This window comes from Petaurus breviceps, unplaced genomic scaffold (assembly GCF_028583685.1).
Source record: "Petaurus breviceps papuanus isolate PSGF00001 unplaced genomic scaffold, PetGlider_PUasm1.0 186, whole genome shotgun sequence".
Lineage (NCBI taxonomy): Eukaryota > Metazoa > Chordata > Mammalia > Diprotodontia > Petauridae > Petaurus > Petaurus breviceps.
In genome coordinates this window covers 19,786,445-19,811,198 of record NW_027185798.1, presented here as the reverse complement: position 1 = coordinate 19,811,198, position 24,754 = coordinate 19,786,445, and the positions used below count along the sequence as shown (strand labels likewise).

Sequence of the window (24,754 nt, the reverse complement as noted above, 5' to 3'; positions counted from 1 at the left end):
CAAAAAAAAAAAAATGGGGGATTAATTTAGATATGTCTCTGTGAATCTGTCACTCAGGGCTTGAGGATCTCTCTGTGAATCTGTCACTCAGGGCTTGAGGATCTCTCTGAGTATCTGTTATTGTGTCCCTTTGTGGAAGGGGTTCTGGTCATCCCTTACATTTATATGTTGCTTTATTCATGGTTACAGAATGTTTCCATAATGAGTTCATTTAATGAATGGAACTAATGAAAATATTCTGTGGGCTAAGCACTGGTCTAAGTGCTGGGGAAATTAATAGAAGAAGAAAAAAGGGAAAAAGATAGGCCTCGTGAAGAGATTCCTTCCCCTACTCCTTTGCAGAGGGTGGGGGTTCCTAGCTGTGGAACGGGACTATTTTCTTTTTTTGATGTCTTGATTAGTTTTGTTCCATTTTCCTTCTTTTCTTCCTCTTTTTCTTTCTTGATATTAAGGATGGTTCTTTGAGAGGGGATGTGTAGGATACAGAGATATAGAAACAAAAATTGTCAATAAATTATTTTCTTGGGAAAAGGAAAAGGAAACGGTTCTTGCTCTCGAATTCGGAGAGATGTATATAGGATGGGTCTTCAGAAGAGCCTTGTGAGGGGGACAGGCTCAGGATTGTTATCCTCCTTTTTATAGGATGAGAAATGCAAGGGCCTTAAAACGGTTCAGTCCAGTCCCCTAATTGTAGCGGATGCCAGCTTAGGCCCAGAGAAGAAGTGACTGACCCACCATCACTCAGATACTTAGCAGGAGTGGGAGATTTGAATTGAGGAATGTCTCACTCCCAAATCCCAGGTTCTTTCCATTACTCCACTTTGGCTCCTATAACCCCAGCCCTTTAATTTTACTTACGAGACTAAGGGTCAGAGAAGTGATTTCACCCAAGGTTCCCTGTGCTCCTTTCTTATTATACCATACTAGCCATCAGCATGTTGCTATGGCTCTCTCCACCCCTGAAGCCCCATTCCTGCTCCCCAAAAGCCTCAGTGCCCCTCTGCTTTCCTTTCCCAGATTTGTACTGTACGTTAGAGGTGGACTCATTCGGCTATTTTGTCAGCAAAGCAAAAACCAGGGTGTTTCGGGACACAACGGAGCCACAGTGGAATGAGGTGAGTGAAGGGGAAGGCCTGACTTCCAGAGAGATGAGGAGCATGGGTGTCCCCGCAGGGAGACCCCAGCTTTCTAGATTAGAGCCCATTGTCCTTTGAGTGTGTGTGATAGGACCCAGCACAGAGGCATATGTTTCCCAGTTGTTTGGGAAGAATCCCATTTGGCTAGAGCTGGGGTGGTGTGGGCCGTCCCTTCTGCTCTCTGGTCCTTTGCTCATCCCAACTTCCAATTCAGACATCTCTGTTGGCTCCTTCTGGAGGCTCCCAGTCCTTCAGATGAGCCCAAGAGGGACTGCTCCCCTCCAGCCATCCTGGAGGCAGTTTGGAGACCTAGGGAAGGTTCTTTCCCATCCCTGCCCATAGGCTTGGAAGGTCTTGGTGACTGTTTGCTCTCTGCTCCCCTTAGGAGTTTGAGATCGAGCTGGAGGGCTCTCAGTCTCTGCGGATCCTCTGCTATGAGAAATGCTATGATAAGACCAAGGTCAACAAGGACAACAATGAGATCGTGGACAAGATCATGGGCAAAGGACAGATCCAGGTCAGATGCTTGGCAGGGGCTGGATGGAGGATGAGGGGGAGGGGGACTGCACTCTTCGTGATCCAGGAAGCTCTTCTCCAGCTGCATTCACTTCACCGTTTCCTCCTTCTCTGGGGGCCTTGCTCTGCCCGACTCTCCATCTCCCTCCAGTTGCTTGGTTGGCCCTTCCATGTGCTGTACTCGAGTGCAGTAAACATTTATAAGTGCCTCCTGGGTGCGAGGCACTGTGCTAAAATCTGGGGATATAAGGGAGGAAAAGAAAGCCCCGTCCTCTAGGCGCTGACTGAGTAATCAGCAGGTCAAAGAAAGAGGCCCCAGTTGGCTTTCCTCCTGTCCAGGTCATGCTGGCCTGCCCAGCACAGGGAGAATATCTCTAGGCTTCATGTGGGTGGGGTGAAGGGGTCCAAGATCCTGCTAGGCACTGGGGGTAGACTCCAGGCTTTGCAGAAGAGGCCCCAGCCCATTCCTCTGCCCTCGGTACTGACCTATGTTTCCTGGTGGCTGTGCACCCTGTCTTCTCATAGGCTTAGCTTGGCAGCAAACTCTCTTTGTTCATCATGTCTTTATTAGCAGAGGGAGATTTCTGCTTTCTGTTTTGAGTTGTTTCTTCTGCAGGGGTGATGGATCACACTGAACCATCTGCACTCCCTCACCTGGCTCCCCTCCCCATATATTTATCTGTAAAATGAATGACCTGCTTCAGGGGTCACCTCTCTGGCTGTGGAACTGCATGAAGGCCCCGAGCCTCTGTAGGAATGGAGCTTGAGACCTCATTAACGCTGTGCTCTGATCGATGTGCCAGCTGGCCCCTGGAATATGCAGCACAGTACCTTCCTTTGTCAGGGAGGAGAGAGCACTTGGGAGGGCATGTGCAGAATGTTCTCAGAGAAGCCCTGTGCTCAGGCTCGCCCTTAGCTGAATTGTCTTAGTCCTTTGCCCAGGACACAAGGGGAGGTCAGGTCTCTTCCCTCCTTCCCCCAGAACTCCCAACAAGAGTTTGGTAGGGATGAGGAGGATGGGCCTGCACAGCGTGCCCACCTGCCTGCCTGCCTTCCCCTCCTGCTGCCACTCACCACGGCATCCTTAGTGCACCAGGCCTGCTCCTTGTTCCTGGGTACTGTCACCAGGGAAACCAGTGCTGCCAAGACAACCACAAGCTGGTGCTTCCTTCTGGAGGGAGCAGGGAGAGAGAGAGAGAGAACAGAGAGGAGGGAGGAGGGAGAGGAGGGAGGAGGGAGAGAGAGAGAGAGAACAGAGAGGAGGGAGGAGGGAGAGGAGAGAGAACTCTAGAGAGATGGAGTGAGGGAGAGAGAGGAGAGAAAGAGGGAGGAAGGGGGAAAGAGAGAGGGAACACAGGAGGGAGAGAAATCCAGAGAGACTTAGGGGGGGGCAGGAAGGGAGAGGAAAGAGGAGGAGAGAAAGCAAGAGAGAGCTCTGAATTCAGCTCTTGGAACCTTTCCTTTGTGTGGGTAATGGCACTGTGGTGGAGATCCCATCCCCATCCCCAGACAGTTCCTGGGGTGTCCAGACTAGGCTGGTGGGAAGGTCTGAATTCTTTGGTGCTGCCCACATTGTCCCTGTCTGTCCACCCCCTCCTCACTTAGAACATAGTTGTGTGGCCCCAGGAGATTTCCGGGCCAGCATGGGTCCTGTTAGAACACTGCATGTCTCCACAGGAGAGGTGGGTAACTGCCATCTGTTCTCTCTGCTGGGGGGGAGGGGGGGACTGGAAGATGGAGAGGGTGCTCTGGAATGGCATCAGTGCCATCAATTAACATAGGAAATTTGGAGTCCTCACTCCCCCATCCCTATTTTCTGAATATTGTTATGGAAATTTGATCAAAGGAGGTGGCCACTGGCCACCTGAGTTTCCACCCCTCTCCATTTTGTCCCTCCCACTCCCCAGCCTCCCTGGCCCCCAAGGGAAATAAGCCATAAATCATTATGTCTCTGTGGCAGATGCAGTTGTGGAGAGGGGAGAGGGAGAAGGAGGAAGGGGGGATGGGAGAGGGAATCTCTGTTGTGTTTGGCACAGAGGAGAGCATGGACTGGTAGGAAAAATGTTTTTATATTTAAACTTTTTAAAATGTTAACTGCCTGAGAGTTGATATTAAAAGAAACCAATGGATCAGGATTGCTAGTCAACCCCAGGCCTTGAAGTGGACAGTTTGGATCCCTCTGGGTTTCTTTTGAAGTCCTCAGGTTCCTCCCGGCCACCCCGGCGGGGTGCCTGGGTTCCTGTTCTTTGCCTTACTTCTCTTTTGAGGTGGAAATTCCTAAAATGGCCACACTGGTAGAGCTGGGAAATGTAGGGTTGAGTCCCGAGTTTTTGCTTGCCCTGCAGTCTCTCAGAGTGGCTTGGTTTGCTTCCCCAGGCTAGGCACAAAGTACATAGAATATACTGTTCCTATGTTGCCGACCTCTCTTTGCTTGGGAAGGGGCTTGGGACAGCCCCTGGGCCTCACTCTGGCTTCTCTTTGCACATGGTAAGAGTGGGCCCTGGACCACAGTCACATCAGAATCCTACACTATCTGACTTCTAGTTTCTGTTCCAATGGCCAAGGAGAGAAGGCACCTGGTTGGCATGGGGGAAAAAAGGGTTTCCTGCTCCTGTTGGCTATATGGCCCTTCCCCAACATCAGAACTATAGGGAGAGCCTACAGAACCAGTGGAGGGCCCTCCAAAAAGAGAAGACTGGCCCTGAGGAAAGCAGATGACCACGGTTCAAACCTTGCCCCATCCCTCATTACCTAGGTGACTTTGGACAACACAGATTAATTGGATGGAGTGCTGGACCTGGAGTCAGACCTAGGTTTGAATCCGGCCCTTGGGATACTTCTCAGTTTCTTTTCTTTTCTTTTTGGAAGGGAAATTGGGGTTAAGTGACTTGACCAAGGTCACATGGCTAGTAAGTGTTAAGTGTCTGAGGCCACATTTGAACTCAGGTCCTTCCTGACTTCAGGACTGGTGCTCTATTCACTGTGCCACTGAGTTGTCCCAAGGGCCACAGATTAGACTAGGTGACCTTACAGGCTCCAATCCAGGATGTTTCTGTGATCCTGGATCACTTTACTACTCTGTGCCTGCTCCTTCTTCTGTAAAGTGAGGGCGTTGGACCTGTGACCCCTTCCAGCTCTGTGGCAGCTCCTGGCACTTGCACCAGTGACATGCTGGGTGGCCCTGGGTGGCTGCATGTTGTGGCACAACCCATTCCCCCCATCTCCACTCTAGCCTTCATGCAGTTCCCCCGTGGCACAAGTCAGACCATGTCACTCCCTTACTCATAAGCTTTCATGGCTCCCTTTTGTCTCACAGCCCACAGTCTGGCTTTAAGTTATCATAACCTCATTATTTCACATTATGGCCCTTCCCACATGGGCTTTATGTTCCAGCTTAATTAGCTACTAACAGTTCCTGCCAGCTCCCACCTTTGTGCTTGCCACAGGATTTCCTTATCCCTGGGATGCACCTCCTCATCTCTGCCTAGCAGAATCTTTCTACTCCTCAGGGCTTAGCTGAGATGCCACCTCCTCCAGGCAGCCTGACCTGATCCTCCCCAGCTGAAATTATCCTCTGCCCCCTTTGATATTTCCAGATCACTCAATCTGGATCACTTCTTTGAACCTTAATTATCTGGCTTTGTGCATATGGTGGGATGTAAACTCCCTGAGGGCAAGGATTGTTTTTGTCCTTGCTTCTACACTTCACCAAATACCTGGCCAAATGCTTAACCAGTGTTTATTTTATTTTTTGAGGCAATTGGGGTTAAGTGACTGATCCAGGGTCACAGAGCTAGTAGGTGTCTGAGACGAGATTCAAATTCAGCTCCTCCTGACTCCAGGGCCGATGCTTTACCCACCATGCCACCCAGCTGTCCCTATTTAGTGTTGAATGAATAAATGAATCAATCAATCAATGACTATCCATAGTTGGCTAGAACAGACTGTATGTAAATGACCGCTGATAGGAACAGGAATTAGCACGGAATGAGGCTCCCAGCCTGGGTGAGAGTCTTGTCTGAGCTCAGCAGTGAGACTGAGAAATGCATCTCCTTCCTTTTGGCAAAGAGGTGGGGGCCGAGATGCAGAATGAGGCATGCGGGGGCCAATGCATTTGTTCCGCCTGACTGTACTTACAAGGGGGGTTCTGTTGCTGGGAGAAGAGGGGAATCACTGGGAAGGGATGGGGACCTTAAAAAATGAGCATTTAGCAAACATTTTTCAGAAGAAAGGAGCCAGGCTGGTGTGCTGGGTCTGGATCCCAGCTCTGGCCACGGGTATGACTGTAGGTGAGGTGTCCCACCCGTCTGAGCTGTGGAGGATTAGGGGGCTGGACTCGATGGCCTCCGAGGGCCTTTTCAGCTATAATTTTATGGTCTGCTTTGAGCCTCGGTTTCCTCATCTGTCAAATGAAAGGGATGGGGTATGATGAGAATACTCACCATGACTTAGGTATTTCCTGCCTCACCTGGTTTGGGGGGAAACTGGGCCCATATGAAAATGCTGTCCGAATGTGAGGAGTTATAATTATTTATTTCTTAGGGAGGTGAGACTATGGCTTTTCTTGCAAAGATCTTCCTGTTTCTCTACTCTATATGAGTGGCAGGAGAGAAGGGGGACTTCACTTCCACTGTCCCTTATCTGGGCAGGTAGAAAAAGGGAATAAAAAGAGAACTGCCTTGTTACCTGCTCTACCTCTCTGTTTTGGAATGCCTACCATGCTCTGAGGGTATACAAGAGAAAGAGAAGGGTCCTTCCTGCCCTCGGAAGACTTACAGCCTAACTGGAGATAGAAGCTGCATGGGCAGGAGGCCTCTGCAGATAATCTGGGGTCCTAGGGAGTCGGGCCCTAGATTGGGCAGGGCAGATAGAAAGTATTACAGGGAATTAGCAGAATTTGTTAAAGTCCCTATTTGTAAGCACTCCATTGGCTCCAGGATCAAGAGAAAATCCTGTAGTTCTCTAGGCCCTTTCTCACCTGCCCTCACCCCGACCTTTCCTCTTCTTTCTCCCCAATACAGACTCCCCCATTCACGGATGCCAGCCTCCTGGCTGTTCCTCTATCTCTTGTCCCTGGGCATGTCTCTGGAGTCCCACAGAGATACCACCAACACTTTCCTGCCTTTATTCCTTTAGTTCCAGGCTTCCTTCAGCCAGAACGGGGGCTTTTTTAACCCTTTTTGCCCTTTGGCGAGACGATTGAATCAAGCCTATGCACCCTCTCCCCAGAATCATGTTTTTAAAGGCACGGTATAAAATGCACAGGGTTGCAAAGGAAACCAGTTAGATGGAAAACCAGTAAGCTCTCAGAAGCGGGGTTAAGAACCCTTCCTTCTCAGCCTCAGACTCAGCCCCTCTGCGCTGTGCAGACTCCATCTGGGTCACCGTGTTCATTTTGGAGTCCCACATTTTCGGAAGGCCCTTGGTAAGGTGGAGTTGGCCCTGAGGGGTAAGCTCAGGAGAAGTGAGAAGTTGTCGGTGCCCGGGCCCTAGCAAGATAAAGGGGAAAAAAGAGGGACTTTTATCCTGGAGAAGAGAAGGCTGGAGGGGCAGAGGGGCAAAGGACGCGAAAGCTGCCTTCATTCGCAGGGGGGGAAAGGCATCAGACTTGCTTTCTTTGGTTCCAGAAGGCAGAGGAAGGAACTTGCAGAGAGGAAGATTTGGGCTTGCTGTCAGGAAGAGTTTACATAATGATTAATAATAGTGACAGCTAGCATTTACACAGCAGTGTAAGGTCGTTATGCATCTTGTGTCTCATTCCATCCTCCGCACAAAGTGAGGCCGCCTTCTCAGGAGGTTTGCCTGTGGGATTCCTCTTCAGCTGGACAAGGTCCTAGAGAATTCTCTGAAGGTCCAGGCATCTTTGATTTGTCCAGCCCAGCCTGCCTGTGGTCTCCCTCTCTGCTGGGTAGGCCTCCCTCATCCAAAGCCTCTCACTCTCTGCCTGCCTCAGACGGTCCCCTGTTCCCATTCCCACCCCAGCCCTGGGCCAGGGTGACTCAGCGGTTTGTTTACACAAGTCTATTTCCGATAACAGCCCCCACGTTTTCCGTGGCCTCCAGATGGTCCTGTCCCCAACGGGACCTACATGCTGACTGATCCACATATTCCCAGGGTTAAACCCATTCTTCAGAGGCCTGGTGGGAGAGGGTGCAGATGAGTCCGCTGGGGCAGGAGAGGGGCCATCCATCTGAGCTTCCTGAAGCCAGACTCGGTCTGGGCTCTGGGTCCCCTTCATTCCTTCCTTGCCCCTAAAATCTTCCCCTCCACCCCCTCCCCACCCTCCCCCCAACCCCAGTCCCTTTGTGAAATGTAGCTTGAGGTTTTCTGCAGGCTGGGAGTTCCCCACCCCCAGAGTGGGAGGCAGACTCACTTTCCCATGAAGCCAGCAGATAAAGGCCTCCCATTGGGGACCTAAATGTTTAGAGGCCCCTCTGCATTCGACCAGAGCCCATGCTCCAGGGTGGGAGAGTACCTTTGGTCCTGAGCCTGAAGGGACGGGCAGAAGGCAGTCTGCTCCCGAGCCAGCTTCCTGGCCTTGGCCTTGGGGTCATAGCACTTGGCTTCACTTGCCTCCTCCCCAGGAGCCCAGTGGCAGGGTGTCCTCAGCAGGAGAGGGTAGCTTCTGGCAAGTCCTGGAGCAGGTGCTGAGACCCCTGGAGACTTCACAAGCTGCTGGGCTCTTTGAAGAGTATGAAGCCTTGGGGGGTCATCAACCCTCCGCTCTCAGGCAGCCCAGGAGAGGCTGCACAGAGGCCATGGACTTAGACTTGGACTGCTTTGGCCAAGTACTTGGAGCTTCCTCAGACTCTCAGGCCCAGTGTGTTAGCCTCCTGGGCAGAAGTAGGCATCGGGTGAAATGAATTCAACAAACATTCCATTAGAACATAGGTTTCTTGAGGGCAAGACAGACCCCTCCCTCCCTCTTTCTTTCCTTCCTTTCCCTCCTTTCTCCCTTCTTTCCTTCCCCCTCCCTTCCTCCTGTTGTTCCTTTCTTCTTTCCTTCTCCCTACCTTCCTCCCTTCCCTCCTTCTTTTCTTCTTTCCTTCTCCCTTCCTTCCTTTCCTTCTTCCTTCTTCCTCTTTTTCCTCCCTTTCTATCCTTCCTTCCCTTCTTTCCTTTTCCCTTCCTTCCTCCCTTCTTTCTTTCCCTCCTTCCTTTCTTCTTTCCTTCTCCCTTCCTTCCTTTCTTCCTTCTTCCCCTCCTCTCTCCCTTCTTTCCATCCTTCTTCTCTCCCTTCTTCCCTTCCCCCCTCCTTCCTTCCTTTTTCCCTCCCTCCCTTTCTCTTTGCCTCCCCTGCAGAGTGCCTGACATATAAAAGAACTGAACTAAGGCTTGTTGATTGACTAAGAATGAGAAGAGGCCCTAGAAGTCACTGCCTCCGCCTCCCTCCTTGATTGTTCACACCAGAAAACCGGGAGGCCACAGCTCGTGAGCCGGCTCTTCCTGTCTGTCAGGTTCAGCACTCTTCATGCCTCTCTGTGAGGTGCTGTGTAAGGCACTGAGCAGGGTAGGAGAAGTGAACCTGCAAAGATGAATCAGTCTGAAGGGTGTCAAGGCGAGTGCTTAGGGCGGGGGAGCTTAGAAAGTCCCAGAGGAAACCTCCTCTCCTTATATTCAGAACATCACCTCATGCTCAGCACTTGGTAGCCACAATCTCCTAGCCCTTTTGGGGGGTGTGGGTGTGAGAGTGAATGGGGGGAAACGGAGGCCCAGAGAGATGACAGAGGCTCAGGGATTGTAGGAGCATTGATTTAGAGTTGGCAGGAACCCAGAAGACCATCTAATGTAGCCTTCCCCCCCACTTTTACAGAGGAGAAAAGCAAGTCTCACACATAAATGTCTTATCCAGGGTCATACAGGTTGAAAGTAGGAGAGGCTGATGGTATCTTCTTGCCATATGTAATATATAAACTGGATGCACTGTAAAGTTTTGTTTATTTTAAGCTCAGGGTATTTGCCAGGATGGATCTTGCAAAGTTTGTTAACTTTTAACTTGGAGGCAGTTTTTCATCCTATTTCTTTGCTAGGAGGCTCTGCTTGTAAATAATTCAATGTGAATTTTTTTTTTAAAGCAATTGGGGTTAAGTAACTTGCCCAAGGTTACACGGCCAGTTTTTTTGTGTGTGGGTGTTAAGTATCTGAGCCCGGAACCAATCCCGGGTCCTCCCGACTCCAGGGCCTGGGCCTGAGCTCTTACTCATTGCACCACCTAGCCACCCCATCAATGGACTTTCTTTTAAACCTTTAAAAAGAAGAAAGCTGGAGAGCGGGGATGCTGGCCTGGGCGTCTTGATTCCGGATCCAGAATGCTTCTTGCGGATCTGGCATACCTATTGTGCTCTGGGATTCCTTACAGGGCCTGCTGTTTTCCTCTTGAATTTGGTCAATCCCTGGACTTTTATCAAGCACTTGCTGTGTGTAAGGCACTAGGAAGAAAAAAATTGTAAAAGTGAAAAAGCTCTTGTCCTCAGAGAGCTTCTAATCTAATGCAGGAGGAAATGTGTCCATGTGGAAATGGCCACAGAGTGAATGGGTGGTAGGGAGTTCATGGTGGGATGGTGCAGCTAGGGAGCAGTCAGGAAAGGCTTCCTGGAGGAGGTGGTACATGATCTCTGGGAGCCAGAGGCAGAGAGGGAGAACAGTCAGATGAGGGTCGAGTCCTTCCTCCATTTTACAGAGAAGAAAACTGATGCCCAGACAGGAGCTGTGACCTGACTTGCCCAGAGTCACCCAGACAGAAAATAGCCCTCCTTCCCCATCATGCCACCCACCTGCTGGCCCGCCAGCTTCTTTGGGGGAGGGCCTGTTCTTCTGCCCTTGGATGGGGAAGTGTGCGGCTGCTCTGGCTTGCTGAGAGGAGGTGAGTCGTTTAGTCTGCGACTCTTGGGAGCCCAGTGTCTATAGAGAGTCCCCAGAAACTGCCCAGCATTGGGGGTTCTCACCTCCCACATGACCGGAAGAGCCAGAACCAGTCCTGCCTTTGGAGGAGCCAAGAGCAGACACCCATTTGCTGTGGTGGGGAGGAAGGACGTTGCTAGTTCTGGTTTTCAAAGTGGCTGGGCTTGGGGTCGGGGTAGTTAACAGCAGGGTTGTTTGTGAATGGTGAAGGCAGGTGAGGCCCCAAATCTTATGTGGGAGTATTGAGGCTTCCCAAAGTCATTACCTGTGGAACAAGCTGGACTCAAGCATCATGCAATATCAGCATCTGTGTTCAGGGGGAAGACACACCCCTAGGGTCAGAGGACCTGGGTTCAAATCTTGCCCCTGACCCTTATGGATGTGACCCTAGCTTTTCTTTGGGGTACACCAGACGGCTTCTGAGATTCTTTCTCTGGAGTTATAAATCACTTATCCTCCCTCGGCCTCATTTACTTTCTCTGTAAAATGAGTAGGGTGGACTCAGTGGCCTTTGAGGTCCTTTCTGTCTATGAAATCATTTAGCCTCCCTGGGCCTCAGTTTCCTTCTCTGTAAAATGAGGGAGTTGGATTGATGGTGTCCTCTGAGCGCTGAGATCCTCATATCCACCTCAGACAGGTCCTGGGTTCAGCCCCTCTCGGGCTTTACTTCTCAGGTCAGCTGAGGCAAAGGCCATGGATGGGAGCCTCCAGTTTTCATCCTACCCAGCCCTCAGGGACTGCCAGCTACATTCAAGTGGGAGACAAGGCCAGAGTTCCCATCTGTCTCCTGGGCTCAGTGCCTAGGACCTTGTTTGGTGGGGGTTGAGCCCTCTCCTTCCCCCCACGCTGGAAAGTCTGAGCATCTTGTTGTGCTAGACCACACTGGGGGGATTGTGGCTGCTGGGAGACCTGACTACATGGCCTGGAGCCCATCACAGCTGCCCCTAGAGGGCAGGGAGCGCTGGTCACCTGGCAGAGGCCAGCTGCACTGGCTTCTCTGGCTGGGTGTTTCCAGCATCTGGTTGCAGAAGCTGCTGGTATCAGACATGCTTGCTTGGAGTAGGGAGGGAAAGGGCAGAAAATAGAGAAGATGATTGAACATTGGTGGGCTTCCTCCTCGGCCTCCCCCTACTCCCACCCCCATCCCACCCTTGGGGCCTTTGCTGCTGCTCCTGGGTTAGAAACAACCACATCGTGCTCCAGAAATACTGATCAAAGTAGAGCAAGTCTCCAGAGAAAACCTGAAGTTTAAATAACTCTTTATGCCTTAATGAAAAACGTGGAAGTATAACATTCATTTTAATCAAAACAAAAATAAAACTTCTGCTCATTGTGCACTTCCAAATCAGACTGGGTGTTTATTATTTATCTGATGCCAGCAAGAATGGTACAGAAGAAAGAAGGCCAGATTTGGAGTCCGAGAACCTGGATTCTCATTCTGACTCTACCCCCTAACAGCCCATGTGACCTTGGGCAAGTCACTTGACCTCTGTTTGTCTCAGGTGATTTCTGAGACCCCTTCTAGCTCCTTCCCCATGATTATCCTATGAATGCTGTATTTGGAGTGCCGTAACCTAGCTACAGATCCCAGCTCTGCCTCCTTACTACTCTTGTGACTCCCAAGGTACTCTCCCACCCCCACGGCCTTGGTTTCCCCATCTGTAAAATGGGAAGGTTTTGCTTGATGGCCCTCTTCCTATTCTAGAACCTGTGAGCCTGGGCCACAGAGTCCTTAATAAATCAATTGACTGTTAGATACATCTGGCTACTGTGTGTGAAAGAATGAGTGGTCAGTGGGTGCCCATCTCCCTATCAAAGAATTCGTTCTCTTCTGGTATCTGCAGTGAGGTGATGACTACCTATCCTTCTGACCCTCCTGGGGAGAGGACACAGGCATTACTGCAGTGAGTGACCTGGGGAACTGGAGCCGTTCTAGTGGTGGCTTTCCCTGGCATTGGGGGGAGGCCATCCCTCCTCTCAGGAATCCATCTGCCTAGGCTTAGCAAAGCCTGCAGTAGAGAGGAGAACTGGGGAACAAGAGGGCTTTGTAAGCAGCACTGGGACTGTTTCTGGTTTCAATTGTTTCAAAGACTATAAGGAAGTTGAGGAGTGAGTTTGGGTCCCCCATGCTCTGGAACCTTGGGCCTCTTCCCATGGGCCCAGGGTAGGAGGGCTGCCAGACCCAGCACCCTCAGTCTGCTCTCCTCTCAGATATGCTTGCTCCTTGGAGAGGAAGGGAGGGAGGGTGTGTGTGTGTCTGTGTGTCTCCTTCTTCCCCAGGATTATTAGGCTCAGAACAGCAAGGCAGCCCCAGGACACTAAAATTGTCCTAACCCTCCTGAGTCTTGGTTTGATTTCAAGATCTGTTCCTGCCCACTGGGTGCCTACAGAAATTGCCCCAAGGCAAGGGATTGGCTCCGACCTTTCAGGAAAGTAAAGAAAGGGAGAGGGAGGCAGGATAGGATATGGGTACAAGGACCTATAGTGTAAAGCTGAAATGACTTGACAGTGGGTGCTTCATAAATGATTTTTTAATGCCACTTCTTAGAGGGGGAATCATGAGGCCTAAAGCCGAGAGGGATCACTGAGATGAGGCATGGATGGAGCAAAAGCAACCAGCAGCACAAAAACAGTCCGATGGTGTAGGCCCCGTTTTGTGGCTATAGACCCCTGCCTCTGCAGAGGAGCTAGGGCCAAGCTTGCCCCTTGTGATTTCCCAACATTTCATTGTCATTCTTTGCCAAGGACATTGTCACAGTCATTTCACCTGTTGTTTTCCTGGCTCTGCTTCCTTCCTTTAGGGCCACTTCCCATGAATCTTTCCATGCCTCACTCACCCACTAGAAGCAGGCTGGTGGGATAGGTAGAAAAACTAGCTAGCCCCAAGGCCAGAATTCAAATTCAAGGCCTAGGTTCAAATCTCCCCTCTGACTCATTGATTCAGTGACTCTGGGCAAGTCACTTCATCTCTAACTGCTCTGGGCACATCTCTAAGACTAGAATTTACAGAGGAGATGCTAACCTGTTCTAGAGGAGGGCATTTTCTCTGCTGGGAGGTCCTTCAAGCTGTGAAATCACAGGCCCCATCCCTATCCCTGCACTTCAAAAATCCCATGACATTCCTTCACTACAATCTGTTTAGCCTTGCCCCAGTAGGTGGACATCTACTTTGTGTCCACACCTGTGCTGCCCCCCCCCAAAAGTACAGTTATTCATATTTGGGTGTATCTGCACACTTTCTGTCTTTGATCTCCAGGGGGGGCATATGTGTAGTGGGGCATCTCTGGGGTCAAAGGGTAGTGAATCCTGGGTGACTCTCTGGCTTTCATTTTCTCTCTAAAATGAGGGGCTTGGAATAGGCCATCTCCGAGGTTCAGTTTGTATATCCAGTCTATAGTTCTAAACAGTCTGAAGGCTCATAGCTCCAGAGATGGAAGGGGCCTCAGTGGCCATCTAAGGCAGCTCCTGTAAATGGTCTGCCCAATGGCATACCAGTAGTGTGTGTTAGTAAACATTTATTAAGAGCCTACTATGTGGTAGTTCTAGAGCTGTGAGGGACCCCAGGGGGCCATCTAGACCAATTCCTTCATTTTGTAGATGAAGAAATTGAGACCCATGGAGGTAAATGGCACGTGGGTAGGATGTGTCAGTAAACATTTATTAAGCACCTTCCCCTGTGTGCCAGGCATTGGTGCTCAGCATGCAAAAAGAGGCCAAAAAAAGCCCCTGCCCTCAAGGAGCTGACATTTGAACTGGGGACAGAGCAAGGAAATGAAGATTAACTGTGTCCCAGGCAAATTTTGAACCCAGGACCTCTGACTCTAAAGATAGCCTTATTTCCACTTTATCAGGTAGGTATTGAAGGAGGATTGGGGGTTAACTACAGCTCTTTGATGCTTTTTTCCTTCCACTCTGGCAGGCTCTGGCCGTCATTCCCACGTATCTAAAGGGCACAGAATGAGACTGTGACCCTGACTACTGTGGGATGCCTTGTTTAGACTGGGACAAAGCACAGGGAGCGCCGAGGAAGCCCAGGCTCCAGGGGAGAGGGCAGGACCATTGTCCTTTGCTTTGTTCTCCCTCTCCTGGCCCCTGCCCCCTCCCTGGGGACTCCCAAGCATCCCTGGGTTTGAATGGAGCTCCAGAGCTGTTGGCATGTAGGAGCCCCACTCCCTCATCTGACCTCCTCCCAGAAATGGGCATGGGAGCCGTAGCCAGCCCTGGGGGGGGGGGGCAGGGGCTCTCTGCCTGCCTCTCTCAAGTGCCCCATCATCGCTCCTTCCTGCCTGTGCATTCCTCAGCAGGAAGCCAGCCCAGCTGTCGGGATCCTCAGTGAATCAGCTCTAGAACTGGAGAAAGGCCTGCTCAACTAGCCCCCGCACCCCCATTTTTGTTGTCATTTTTTGCAGAGGAGGAAACTGAGGCCCAGGGACGAGTTCAGGGTCCCATCTATAGTAAGCACTGGAGGTGGAATTTTAAATCCGGGTCCTCTGACTTTAGCGCCAGTCTTCTCTCCCAGTTCTATGCATTTTTAATAATTATATTACATAATTGTGTCATTAATAATTCTATAACGAATAATATGTCACATTTGTTCAAATTACCTTGCTTTACTTACATGTGAACACATAAGAGTTAATATGGATAGAACAAGAGCTGTATGACCCTGAGCAAATCACTTAACCTTTCTTGGCCTCAGTCTCCTTATCTCTGAAATGGGAATAATAATAGCACCTACCCCCAAGGCAACAGTTGTAAGGATTAAATGAGTTAATATTTGTGTGTATTTTATACACTAGCTATTGTTATTATTTTTATTACCTATCAAATTTAAGCTTTGTGAGGTGGGTCATTTCCTTTTCCCCCTCAATGTAGTGTCCTCTCCATGAGGAATTCCTCTCTGCCAATGCAGTTTATGCCTTCTCCACAACTGTGACTTGCCCAAGGTCACACAGCCAATATGTGTCAGGAACAGGTCATCTTGACTCTGAAACCATCTAGAACATGCTGCCTCCCCAGGTAATACAAGCATTAACCCATTTTACAGATAATGAAATTAAGGTTCATAAATTAAGTGTCCTTCTTATAGGCACATCGGTATCAGGCAGGATTTGCACTCAGGTCTCCCTACTCCAAGGCCTGCTCTCTTTGCACTGTTCCACGCTCTCTGTCATCTGGATGATGGCAGTGATGGCTCTGGACCCTAGAGGGCCCTTCCTGAGGTGTTCCACCATATTTGTGGGTATTTGCTTTGGCCACAGGGCAGAAGGCCGAGACTCCTTCCAAGGAGGGAACTCTCCACCTCCCCCAAGTCTGGCATGCCCCAGTACCTCTCCTGACTTCCCTTTCTGGCTCTTGGGCCCTTTCCCTCCTTGACCTCTACCCCTTGCAGTTGTGTCCATTGGCAACTGTCTGGCCTCTCACTGTGCAAAGCTGGGGGCCCCGAAATCCCCCAGGGAGAGGGGAGAGACTGGAGGAAGCTTGTCTGGAACCTCGGGAAGCTTGAGTGAAGCTCTCGGATGTGTGGCAGCCCGTGCCAGCCCAACGGGGATGGTTTTCCCCCAGACTTCTAGGAGGAAACTCTCTCTCCCCTTCTGTCTCCCAGGTGTTGGTGGTTTGGCCGGACTTTGCCAAGTGAGCTCCTGAGACAGGAAACCTTGAATAGCAAGCCGATGTCAGCTTAGGCTCTCTCCTCCCTTCTCCTTCCCACCTTGGCATCCCAAATTTGACTTCTAAATCAGGCTCAGAAAGAGCTCTGCATATGGGGTCTGTGGACCAGGGTTCAAATTCTGCCTCTGCAGACAAGAAGTCCCTTTGTAGTTGCCTCATCTGTAAGAGGAGGGGCCTCTCAGGTCCCTCACGGTTCAGAATCTTGGGGAGATCCCGTGATCTTCCTTTTTGCTGTCCCTGGGGACCAACTCTGGAGCTTCCTGCCTCAGACCCCGTGGGCAGTGTCTGCTGAAGCCTGGGCACCCTTCTCAGAATCGGGATTTTAAAGGCATAAAACAGAGGATCGCACAAGATATCAAAGGCCACTGGAACAGATGTCAGTATCAGATGTTCTTTTAGTCCATGGACCCTCAGTTAAGAACCCTTGACCCAGAGAGCCCTTGGAAATCATTTTACCTACTCTCTCACCCCCCTGGAAGGAAAAGGTAAAAAGTAGAAAGGGGAGGTCAGGGGGAAAGTGCTGTGTGGGAATGAGAAGTGGCCAGGCGAGCAGTCAGTCACTCAGGTAGCCAGCATTTATTAAGTGCCTTCTGTGTACCCGCTGCCTTGCTAACCACTGGGGTTACAAAAACAGGCAACAAAAAACAAACAAAAGTGCCAGCCCCTGCCCCAAGGAGCTCATATCCTGGTAGATCTTTGGCTTCTAGTCCTAACTAGCCTGGGCTAATTGAGGTTTGGGTTAAAGGATACCCAGGGTGCCTTCCAGTTCTGACAATCTGCGGCTCCCACCTCCTTTCATGCCCTCTGGTTAGGACTGAACTTGAAATGATTAGACATGATACCTTCACCCGGGAAATTCAAACCTGTTCTGAAATGGGGACAGAGCCTCTTCTTTCTAGGGCTTTGGCGGCCCTAGACCTCTGCAGCTTCCCCCTTGGAGACTTTGGCTTGCCTGTGGCAAGACGACACTTTGCACAGTGGTAACCTTCCCTGGATTCACCTGTTCTTCTGGCCTTTGTGGAGCCTCAAGAGTGACCATCTCTCAGTTTCTTTATCCCCTAAGGGGGGTCACGCAGCCAATGTGCAGGCATCTTAGGCCAGTGATGCCCCACATCCAGAGCTGCTGTGTCATCTCATCCCCTAATTTTAAAGATGCAGAAAATTGAGGCCTGAGATCAGGTGACTTGTTCAAGGTCACACAGTAACTCTCAGAGACAGATCTCAAATCCAGGTTTTAAACGCTTCAAGCCTGGCTCTCTGTCCACTGGATACCACGTGGTTGGTTGAATTGAATTGAATTCTAGGCAAGAGAACATCCCTCAGGGCCATGACGCCCAACAGCTTGGATCCTCTTTCAAGATAAGGGGAAGGCCTTTCCAATTAGATGGCGTGTTTGTCTACCACAATAATAGAGATGAGTAATAGTAATAGTTAAAAATTAGCTTTTAAGATGTGCAAAGCCCTTTAGACAGATTCCATTTTATCTTCACAGTAACCCTGAGACTGAGGTGCTATTACAGATGAGGTAAACCAAGATTAAGTCATTTGCCTAGGGCCACACAATTGGGGTCCGAGGCTAGATTTGAACTCAGGATCTGCCTGACTCCAGATTGAGCACTCTAGTTACTGCACTTCCTTGTTGCCTCTAAGAGTGAGAGCCTCTCCTCTCTTTCTCCAAGAGCTCTGGAGTCAGAGGAGCCCCAGGTTAAAATCCTTAGACAAAGTTATTTGCCCTTTCTCGGCCTCAGTTTCCTCATCTGTAAAGTGGGGGGAATTAAATTAACTGCCCTCTGAGGTTCCTTCCAGCTGTAGATATATGATCCTGTATCATTCTTTGTCTCCCCAGGCTTCCTCCTCCTCCTTCTTTCTTCTTCCTTCTTCTTCCAGATTTGTTCTGCCTTAAATCGCACACAGACGCTATTCCAAAGAGAATAAACATTTTTTCACATGACAAACTGATCCTTTAGTTTACAAAATGTCCCATCCTGTAAAATGTGGCCTTGGTCACAAACATGCCGGTGCCAGTTACACCAACATCCATCCCCCTGTACCAGTGCTGGCTCTGGCACCGCTGGCATTCTTCCCAAGTGAAGCAGTGACCCAGATTCCTCACGAAGGAACAGTCTATGCTGGGCCAGGATGGTAGAGAAAAGAAAGAGCTGGAAACCTCACCAAATGGCTTGCTCTAAAAAAGACAAAAAAAAAACCCAACCAGCACCAGCTAAGTGCTCCATCCCCCTCATCACATTGGCAGCTCACATCAGGGCAGAGCCTGGATTTTCCTCAATTAGAAATTGTGTTCTGGTGGCGGGCATGGCAGCTGAAAAGAAAGCTGAGAGTTTCCCATGAGAATTTCATCTGTCCTCATCCTACATGTCTAGCTCTCAGATGGTAAGGCCTGGGTTTCTAAATACAATTTAGGGTCCTACCCCTACAAACTCAGGGGTCAGGTGGCCTGTCACAGGTTGGCTGCTTGGGGATACATATTTTTCTACCTGGCATAATTAAGATTATAGGATGTCATTCTATCCTGGAGGCAGAAAAGAGAGCCCCAAGCTCAGAGGACCTGTGTTCAAATATCACCCCTGAGGCTTACCTGTGTGACCTGGGCCAGATCATGTAAATCTTCCATGAGCCTCAGTTTTCTTATCTGTAAAATGTGGGTATTGGACTAGATGGCCTCTGCAGTCCTTTCTAGGTCTAGATCAATGATCCAGTGTAACCTCCCTGAGCCTCAATTTCCTGTACTGTAAAATGGGGATAATAATTACATCACAGGGTTGTTGTAAAGATCAAATGAGAGAATGTGTGTAAATTGTTTCAAACCTCAAAACAGCCGGCTACATAGGAGTATGAGCATCATCATTCTGTTGTCTCTCCTAGATTCAGGCAGGCTTCTTCTGTCTCCTAAATCATTCCCACTTGCCCTGCTCTTAAGGCAGATCTGTTTGGCTTCCTGAGCTCAAGCAAAGCTTCCTGGGGGCTCCTCTGGGCTACAGGACTTGCCCCATATCCTTCTAGCCATCCCCAAATGAGGGCTTAGTGGAGAGGAGGGGATAACCTGGACCAGTCTTTAGAACCACACCAAAAATAATAGGCCCAATAGGGAACTTAGAGGTCACCTCTATAGCTGGACCCATATCTAAATGAGAGTTCCTTCTTCACCCTTTTGTTTCCAATTCTCCTGCCTGACATTCTGTCTTCTGGTCTATTTAAGTCCTTGTTTGATAAGCTCACGTAACAGGAACCTGGAACAGCTGGGATCACTCTGGGGTAGAGAGTGACCCTGTGGATAGAATGCTGGTCCTGGAGTTAGGAAGACCTGAGTTCAAATCTGATCTCAGACACCTACTAGTTGTGTGACCCTGGGCAAGTCATGTAACCTCTGTTTGCCTTAATCCACTGGAGAAGGAAATGGCAAACCCCTCCAGTATCTTGGCCAATAAAACCCGATGGACACTATTGGTGAGATGTGGTCTACAGGTTCACAAAGAGTTGGGCACAACTGAAGGACTGAGCAGTAATTATGGGTAGAGGACTGGGAAGACCTGGGTTCTAGTCCTGCCAGTCCACTTTGTGCCCAGGAAACTCTAACATCAATCGCAAAGGAGGTACTGGTCTGTGTTGTTATGAATCAATCAATAAATATTTATTAAACTCCAGGCACTGTGCTGAGTGCCAGGAATGCAAAAAGAGGCAAAAGGCAGGCCCTGCCCTCGAGGAGCTTATGGTCTAATGGTAGAGGGAGTGCAGTATTCTCTACATCAGAGGTTTGTTCCTCCTTCCAGTGAAATCAGAGGCCCAGTCTCTATGCCTCCCCTTTCCCTTATCAAGCAGAAATCGGCTTTCTGTAACTCCTGTCCGCAGTTTGAGAACACAGCTGTCGTGTCTCCCCTCAGTCTTCTTTTCCATAGGCCAGATATCCCCCATTTTCTCTCTGGCACAGTATTGAGTTCCTCCCTCCTCCCCTCTACGTTCTAGCCTTCCCAGCCTAAATGCCGCTTTCTATGAGAAGCTTTGCCTGGTCCCCCTTAATGCCAACGCCTTCCCTCTGAGATCACCTCCAAATTATCCCAGCTGTATTTTGTTTGGACGTAGCTATTTGCATGTTGTCTCCCCCTTTCAGTTGTGACCTTCTTGAGGGCAGGGACTTGTCCTTCGCCCTTTGCCTAGCATAGAGCGTCAGCCTGTGACACAAGGCAAGGTCAGTTCTACTGTCTTCTTGGCCCTCCTCCACACAGTCTTCCTGTACTTACTCTAAGTATTTGTTTATAGGATCTTTTGACAAAGGGGCCAGGGTCTGGGATGGAGAAGGGGGTAAAAAAAGGAGCAAAATTGGGCTGTTTGGAACCCCCTGCCCTTGGCTGTTAAGTCGTAGCTAGCATGGACCTGGTAGCCTCTTGTTAACCCTACAAGGCAGGTGTTAGAGGTCAGCACTTTATGGGGGTGTGATTTTGTCCCTGTGGGTACACACTCCTTGCAGGCAAAGTGCAGCCTTAATTTAGCTTCTGGGGCAGTTCTCAGAGGGTTACCTGGGCCTCAGAGACTTTAAATGATTTGTCCTGGGTCACAAAGCTAGTCAGCATCAAAGGTGGGGCTGGAACCCAGTTCTTCCTGACTCCATGTGCAGTACTCAGTAATAATAGCCCTTTAAAGAACTTTAGACACATGATCTCATTTAGCCCTCACAACAAGCCTGGGAGGGAAGTGCTGTTACTCCTGCCATTTTACAGATTAGGAAACTGAGGCACAGGAGTAAAATGGTTTGCACCCAGTCATTTCTCAGGCAACCAGCATTTATTAAATGCCTACTATGTGCCAAGCACCATGCACTGTACATACAGAGAAAGGCAGACAACAGTCCCTGGCCTTAAGGACAGTCTAATGGGGGTGACAGCCTGCAAACACCTTAGTAAGTATCGGAGGCAGTGGAATTTGAACTCAGGTCTTCCTGACCCCACTCTCAGCTCTTTACTCACTGTACCATTCACCAGTATCTGCTATGCCTTTCCAGCAGAGGTACTCTGATCCCCATTTTACAGATGAGGAAACTGAGTCTGAGAGGTCATGTGATCTGGCCATGATCACAAAGCTAGTGAGTACTCAAGGTAGGGTTCAAACTCGGCTGTTCTCGATACCCTCTAGTACCTTCATTCACTATAGCACACTCTCTGAATCTGCTGAACCACACTGCTAGACACTCCAGGAGTCACTGTGTCCGTTTTAGAGATGAGGAAGTTGAGGCTCAGGTGGAGGTGATTCCCCACAGACATGTAGATAGTAAGTGGCCAGGGCAGGTTATCTTAGTCCCAGGTCTAACACTCTTTAAAATGACCATTTAAATCATGGGGAAAAAATAGTACTTAACTCATAAAAACATACATTGAGAAGGAGCGTAGCACAGCAGCGCAGAGATCCTTGGGAGCCCCAGGTTGGGGTCCCAGCTGTGCCATGTGTGACTCAGGACAAAGCACCTTCCCTTTGTAAGACCTTGTAATTTCCTCATCTGTTAAAAAAAAAAAAAAAAAAGGGAGGGGCTAACATATACTTGCTTGAACTACAGTAGGAGCTTAGGAATTAGTGGCTCTTAAAAGATTTTTACAGATGGGGAAACTGAGGCTCAGTGACATGCTTAAGCTCACACTGGCGTTAAACCCAGCACAGTTGGCATCCAAACCCAGACTGGACCCTGGCTGGGTTGTTATGGGGAAACCTCTTCATGCTTTCTAATTCAAAGCACTCTACCTGGGTGCACTGTTGCATTATCTCCATCATCTCCTTTTTATTGTTTCCTGTGATCATTGCATTTTCAGTTATAAACTTAGTGCTTGACAAGGAGATGCTCCTGGGCTGTGTCTTTTCACAGACTAACTTTGTCTCAGAGAATTTCCGAGGGTTTCCTCCTTCCCCCAGCTGCCAGTCAGACTCAGTGCTGGATGGCGAGGGGACCCTAAGAGATCATTTAGTCCAGGGATTCTCACCCTGAACTTGGTTCCATTTGGTTACTATTTTGATAGCCCAATTTCAGTATAATGGGTTTCCTTTGTAATCCTGGGCATTCAAAAACATTAATATCCTGACGCTCAGAGAAGGCAAACAGTTTGCTGCGGATCACACAGCGTGCTGGTGATTGAGCCTCAACCCAAAACCAGATGCCCAGCTCCTAGTCAGCCCAGCAGTGAATATTTATCAAGCACCTACTATGTGCCAGCCATGGTGCTAACCACTGGAGATACAAAAAGGGAAAAGACAGTCCCTATCCCGAAGAAGCATATCCTCTAATGACAAAGAGAGGTCTCTCTGAGCCTCATTTTCCTCATCTGTAAAGTCAGGGGGCTGGACTACATGGCTTCTGAGGTCCCTTCCAGATCTCAGTCTATGGTCCTGTGATGAAAGAGAGAAGTGCATTTCCTCCCTGCTTTTGGAAGGTGGCAGGGCCACCGAGGGACATGGTACGTGGCTGTCGGTTTATTTTACTTGTCTCTTTTTTGTTTATTATGAAGGATGGTTCAGTGGGTAGGAGAGGAGGGAGGGATATATTTGGAAATCAAGGTGATAATAAGACAGAAGACAATGATAGAAATTTTTTTTTTTAAGAAAAGCATTTGAGGCCAGTTGAGATGGGCCTTTGGGGTGTCCGTGGGGGGAGATGTGCTTCTTAATACAGATGAGAGAAGAAAGGGAAGGGAAGGAAGGGGAAAGAACAGAGGAGGCTCGGGGCCCCTCCCCAGGCTGCCTTCTGCCGAGCTTTCCCTCCTTCCTTCTCCAAGGGCTACTGTGCCCCCATCCCAGGCCTGTACTTTGGGAGGCCTCACTCAGCATCTCTTGGGCCCTCTCTGTCATTAACAGACGCCCTAAGACACACTCTGCCTGCAGTATTTTCTTTTCCTCCTTGCATCATTTTCTTCAGATGGAGAACAGAGAGAAGGCCCAAGGAAAACCTGGCATTGTCCTCAGCTCAGGGAGGGGGGGGGAGAATCAGTGTGTTATTGTGTGGGAGTTCTGGTTTGTGTGAAACAAGATGTACTGAGGATGAGACCATGGCTCAGAGAGGGACTAAAGTGGATTTCCTTTCTCCCATCATGACCTGAGGATCCCTGAGGGTCCCCAGGGTGAGTGAGGCTGGAGGAACAGCTCCTCCGGGTTCTGGGGGTTCCCCCACCTACTCAGTGCTAGAGGGCAGGCTCAGCATGTGTAGGAGACTGAGCCCTGACCAATAGGCTTTCCAGCCTATTGGGGTCGCCCCACCTGACCTCATGAGGGCTAGTGTAGCCCAAGAGAGGCTTTCTCCATGAAGAATGGGCCACGACTCCATTTCCTCATCTGTAAAGTGGGGATAATAATAGCACTACCGCATAGGGTTGTTGGAGAATCAAATGAGGTCATCTGTGAGGCGCTTGGCAAACCTTAAAGCTCTATTGCTGTTATGTAACAGGGGGGTGGTGACGTACGGCGGAAGGAGCCCTGGCTCTGGAGTTAAGGGACCTGGGTTCAGATCCTGCTTCTGCTACTTACTTCCTAGACAAGCTTGTATAGATCCCTTCAGTGTCCTGGACTTCCATTTCCTTATCTGTGAAATGGGGTTAGATTGCTTCCAAAACCCCTCCCATCTCAACTGATGACCTTACAACAGGCATTCAAATCCTGACTCTGCTTCTTAATACCTGGGTCATCACTGGAAGTCACTGAGCCTCAGTTTTCTCATCTGTAAAAGCTCCAAAGATCCATTCTTTTCTCAATCCTGTGAATGCCTTCTTGTAGGGGATACAGGCAAGTATATTTGTCCCCATTTTACAGATGAGAGATGCCCCTCGGGCCCTCGGTTTGCTTGTCTGTAAAGTAGTGGTGTTAGACTCTAAGGTGCCTTCCTTCCATCTGTTTGGGATCCTGTGAGCATTGTGGCACCCCTGGGCTGGAGCTGTGAAGGGTTTGTGGCATTGACTGGAATTGGATAGAGCTCCAGGAGGCACAGCTGGAAATCACTTGCTGTTAGTTCTTTTTTCCCCTGATAAATCAGGCAGGCTCCTTCCCCTCTTAACAGCTGCCAGAAGGCAGGTAGTGGCTTCTTCCCTCCTTTCTCCTCTCTTCCCTTTTTTTTCTTCCCTTTCTCTTCCCTCCTTTCTTGTCCTTTCCCCACTTCCTTTCCCTTTCTTTCTCTCATCTACCTTCCCTTTTTCTTCTCTTCCTTTCTCCTCCTCTTCTTCCTTTCCCTTTCCTCCCTTCCCTTCCCTTCATTGATCTTTTCTCCCTTCTCTTCCTTTTCCCCTTTCCTCCCTTATCCTTCCCTCCCCTCCCCTTTCCTCCCTTCCCTTCCTTGCCCTCTTCTTCCTTCTCTTCCTTTTCCCTTCCCCTCCTTTATCCTCCCCTCCCTTTTCTTCCCTTCCCTTCCTTGCCTTCTCCTCTCTTCTCTTCCTTTTCCCCTTTCCTCCCTTCCCTTCCTTTCCCTTTTCTCCCTTCTCTTCCTTTTCACCTTCCCTCCTTTGTCCTCCCCTTTCCTCCCTTCCCTTCTCCTCTCCTCTCTTCCTTTTCTC

General features: G+C 49.6%; 1 protein-coding gene and 1 long non-coding RNA gene across 5 annotated transcripts in view; one reads left to right on the top strand and one right to left on the bottom strand.

Annotated features, from left to right (window-relative positions):
- The window catches only part of ABR (ABR activator of RhoGEF and GTPase), a 300,539-nt gene that overhangs the window by 227,084 nt on the left and 48,701 nt on the right, over positions 1-24,754 (top strand). For all 4 annotated transcript variants that reach the window (XM_069089720.1, XM_069089721.1, XM_069089723.1 and 1 more), the window contains 2 exons: positions 1,018-1,115; positions 1,522-1,653. In XM_069089720.1, the coding sequence (XP_068945821.1) occupies positions 1,018-1,115; positions 1,522-1,653 (230 nt within the window). The remainder of the gene's footprint in view (positions 1-1,017; positions 1,116-1,521; positions 1,654-24,754) is intronic.
- On the bottom strand, positions 6,877-10,125 carry LOC138162499 (uncharacterized). The gene is made up of 2 exons (XR_011168651.1): positions 8,128-10,125; positions 6,877-7,141 (listed from the first exon to the last, which is right to left on the bottom strand). It is a non-coding gene; the product is annotated as an uncharacterized lncRNA (long non-coding RNA).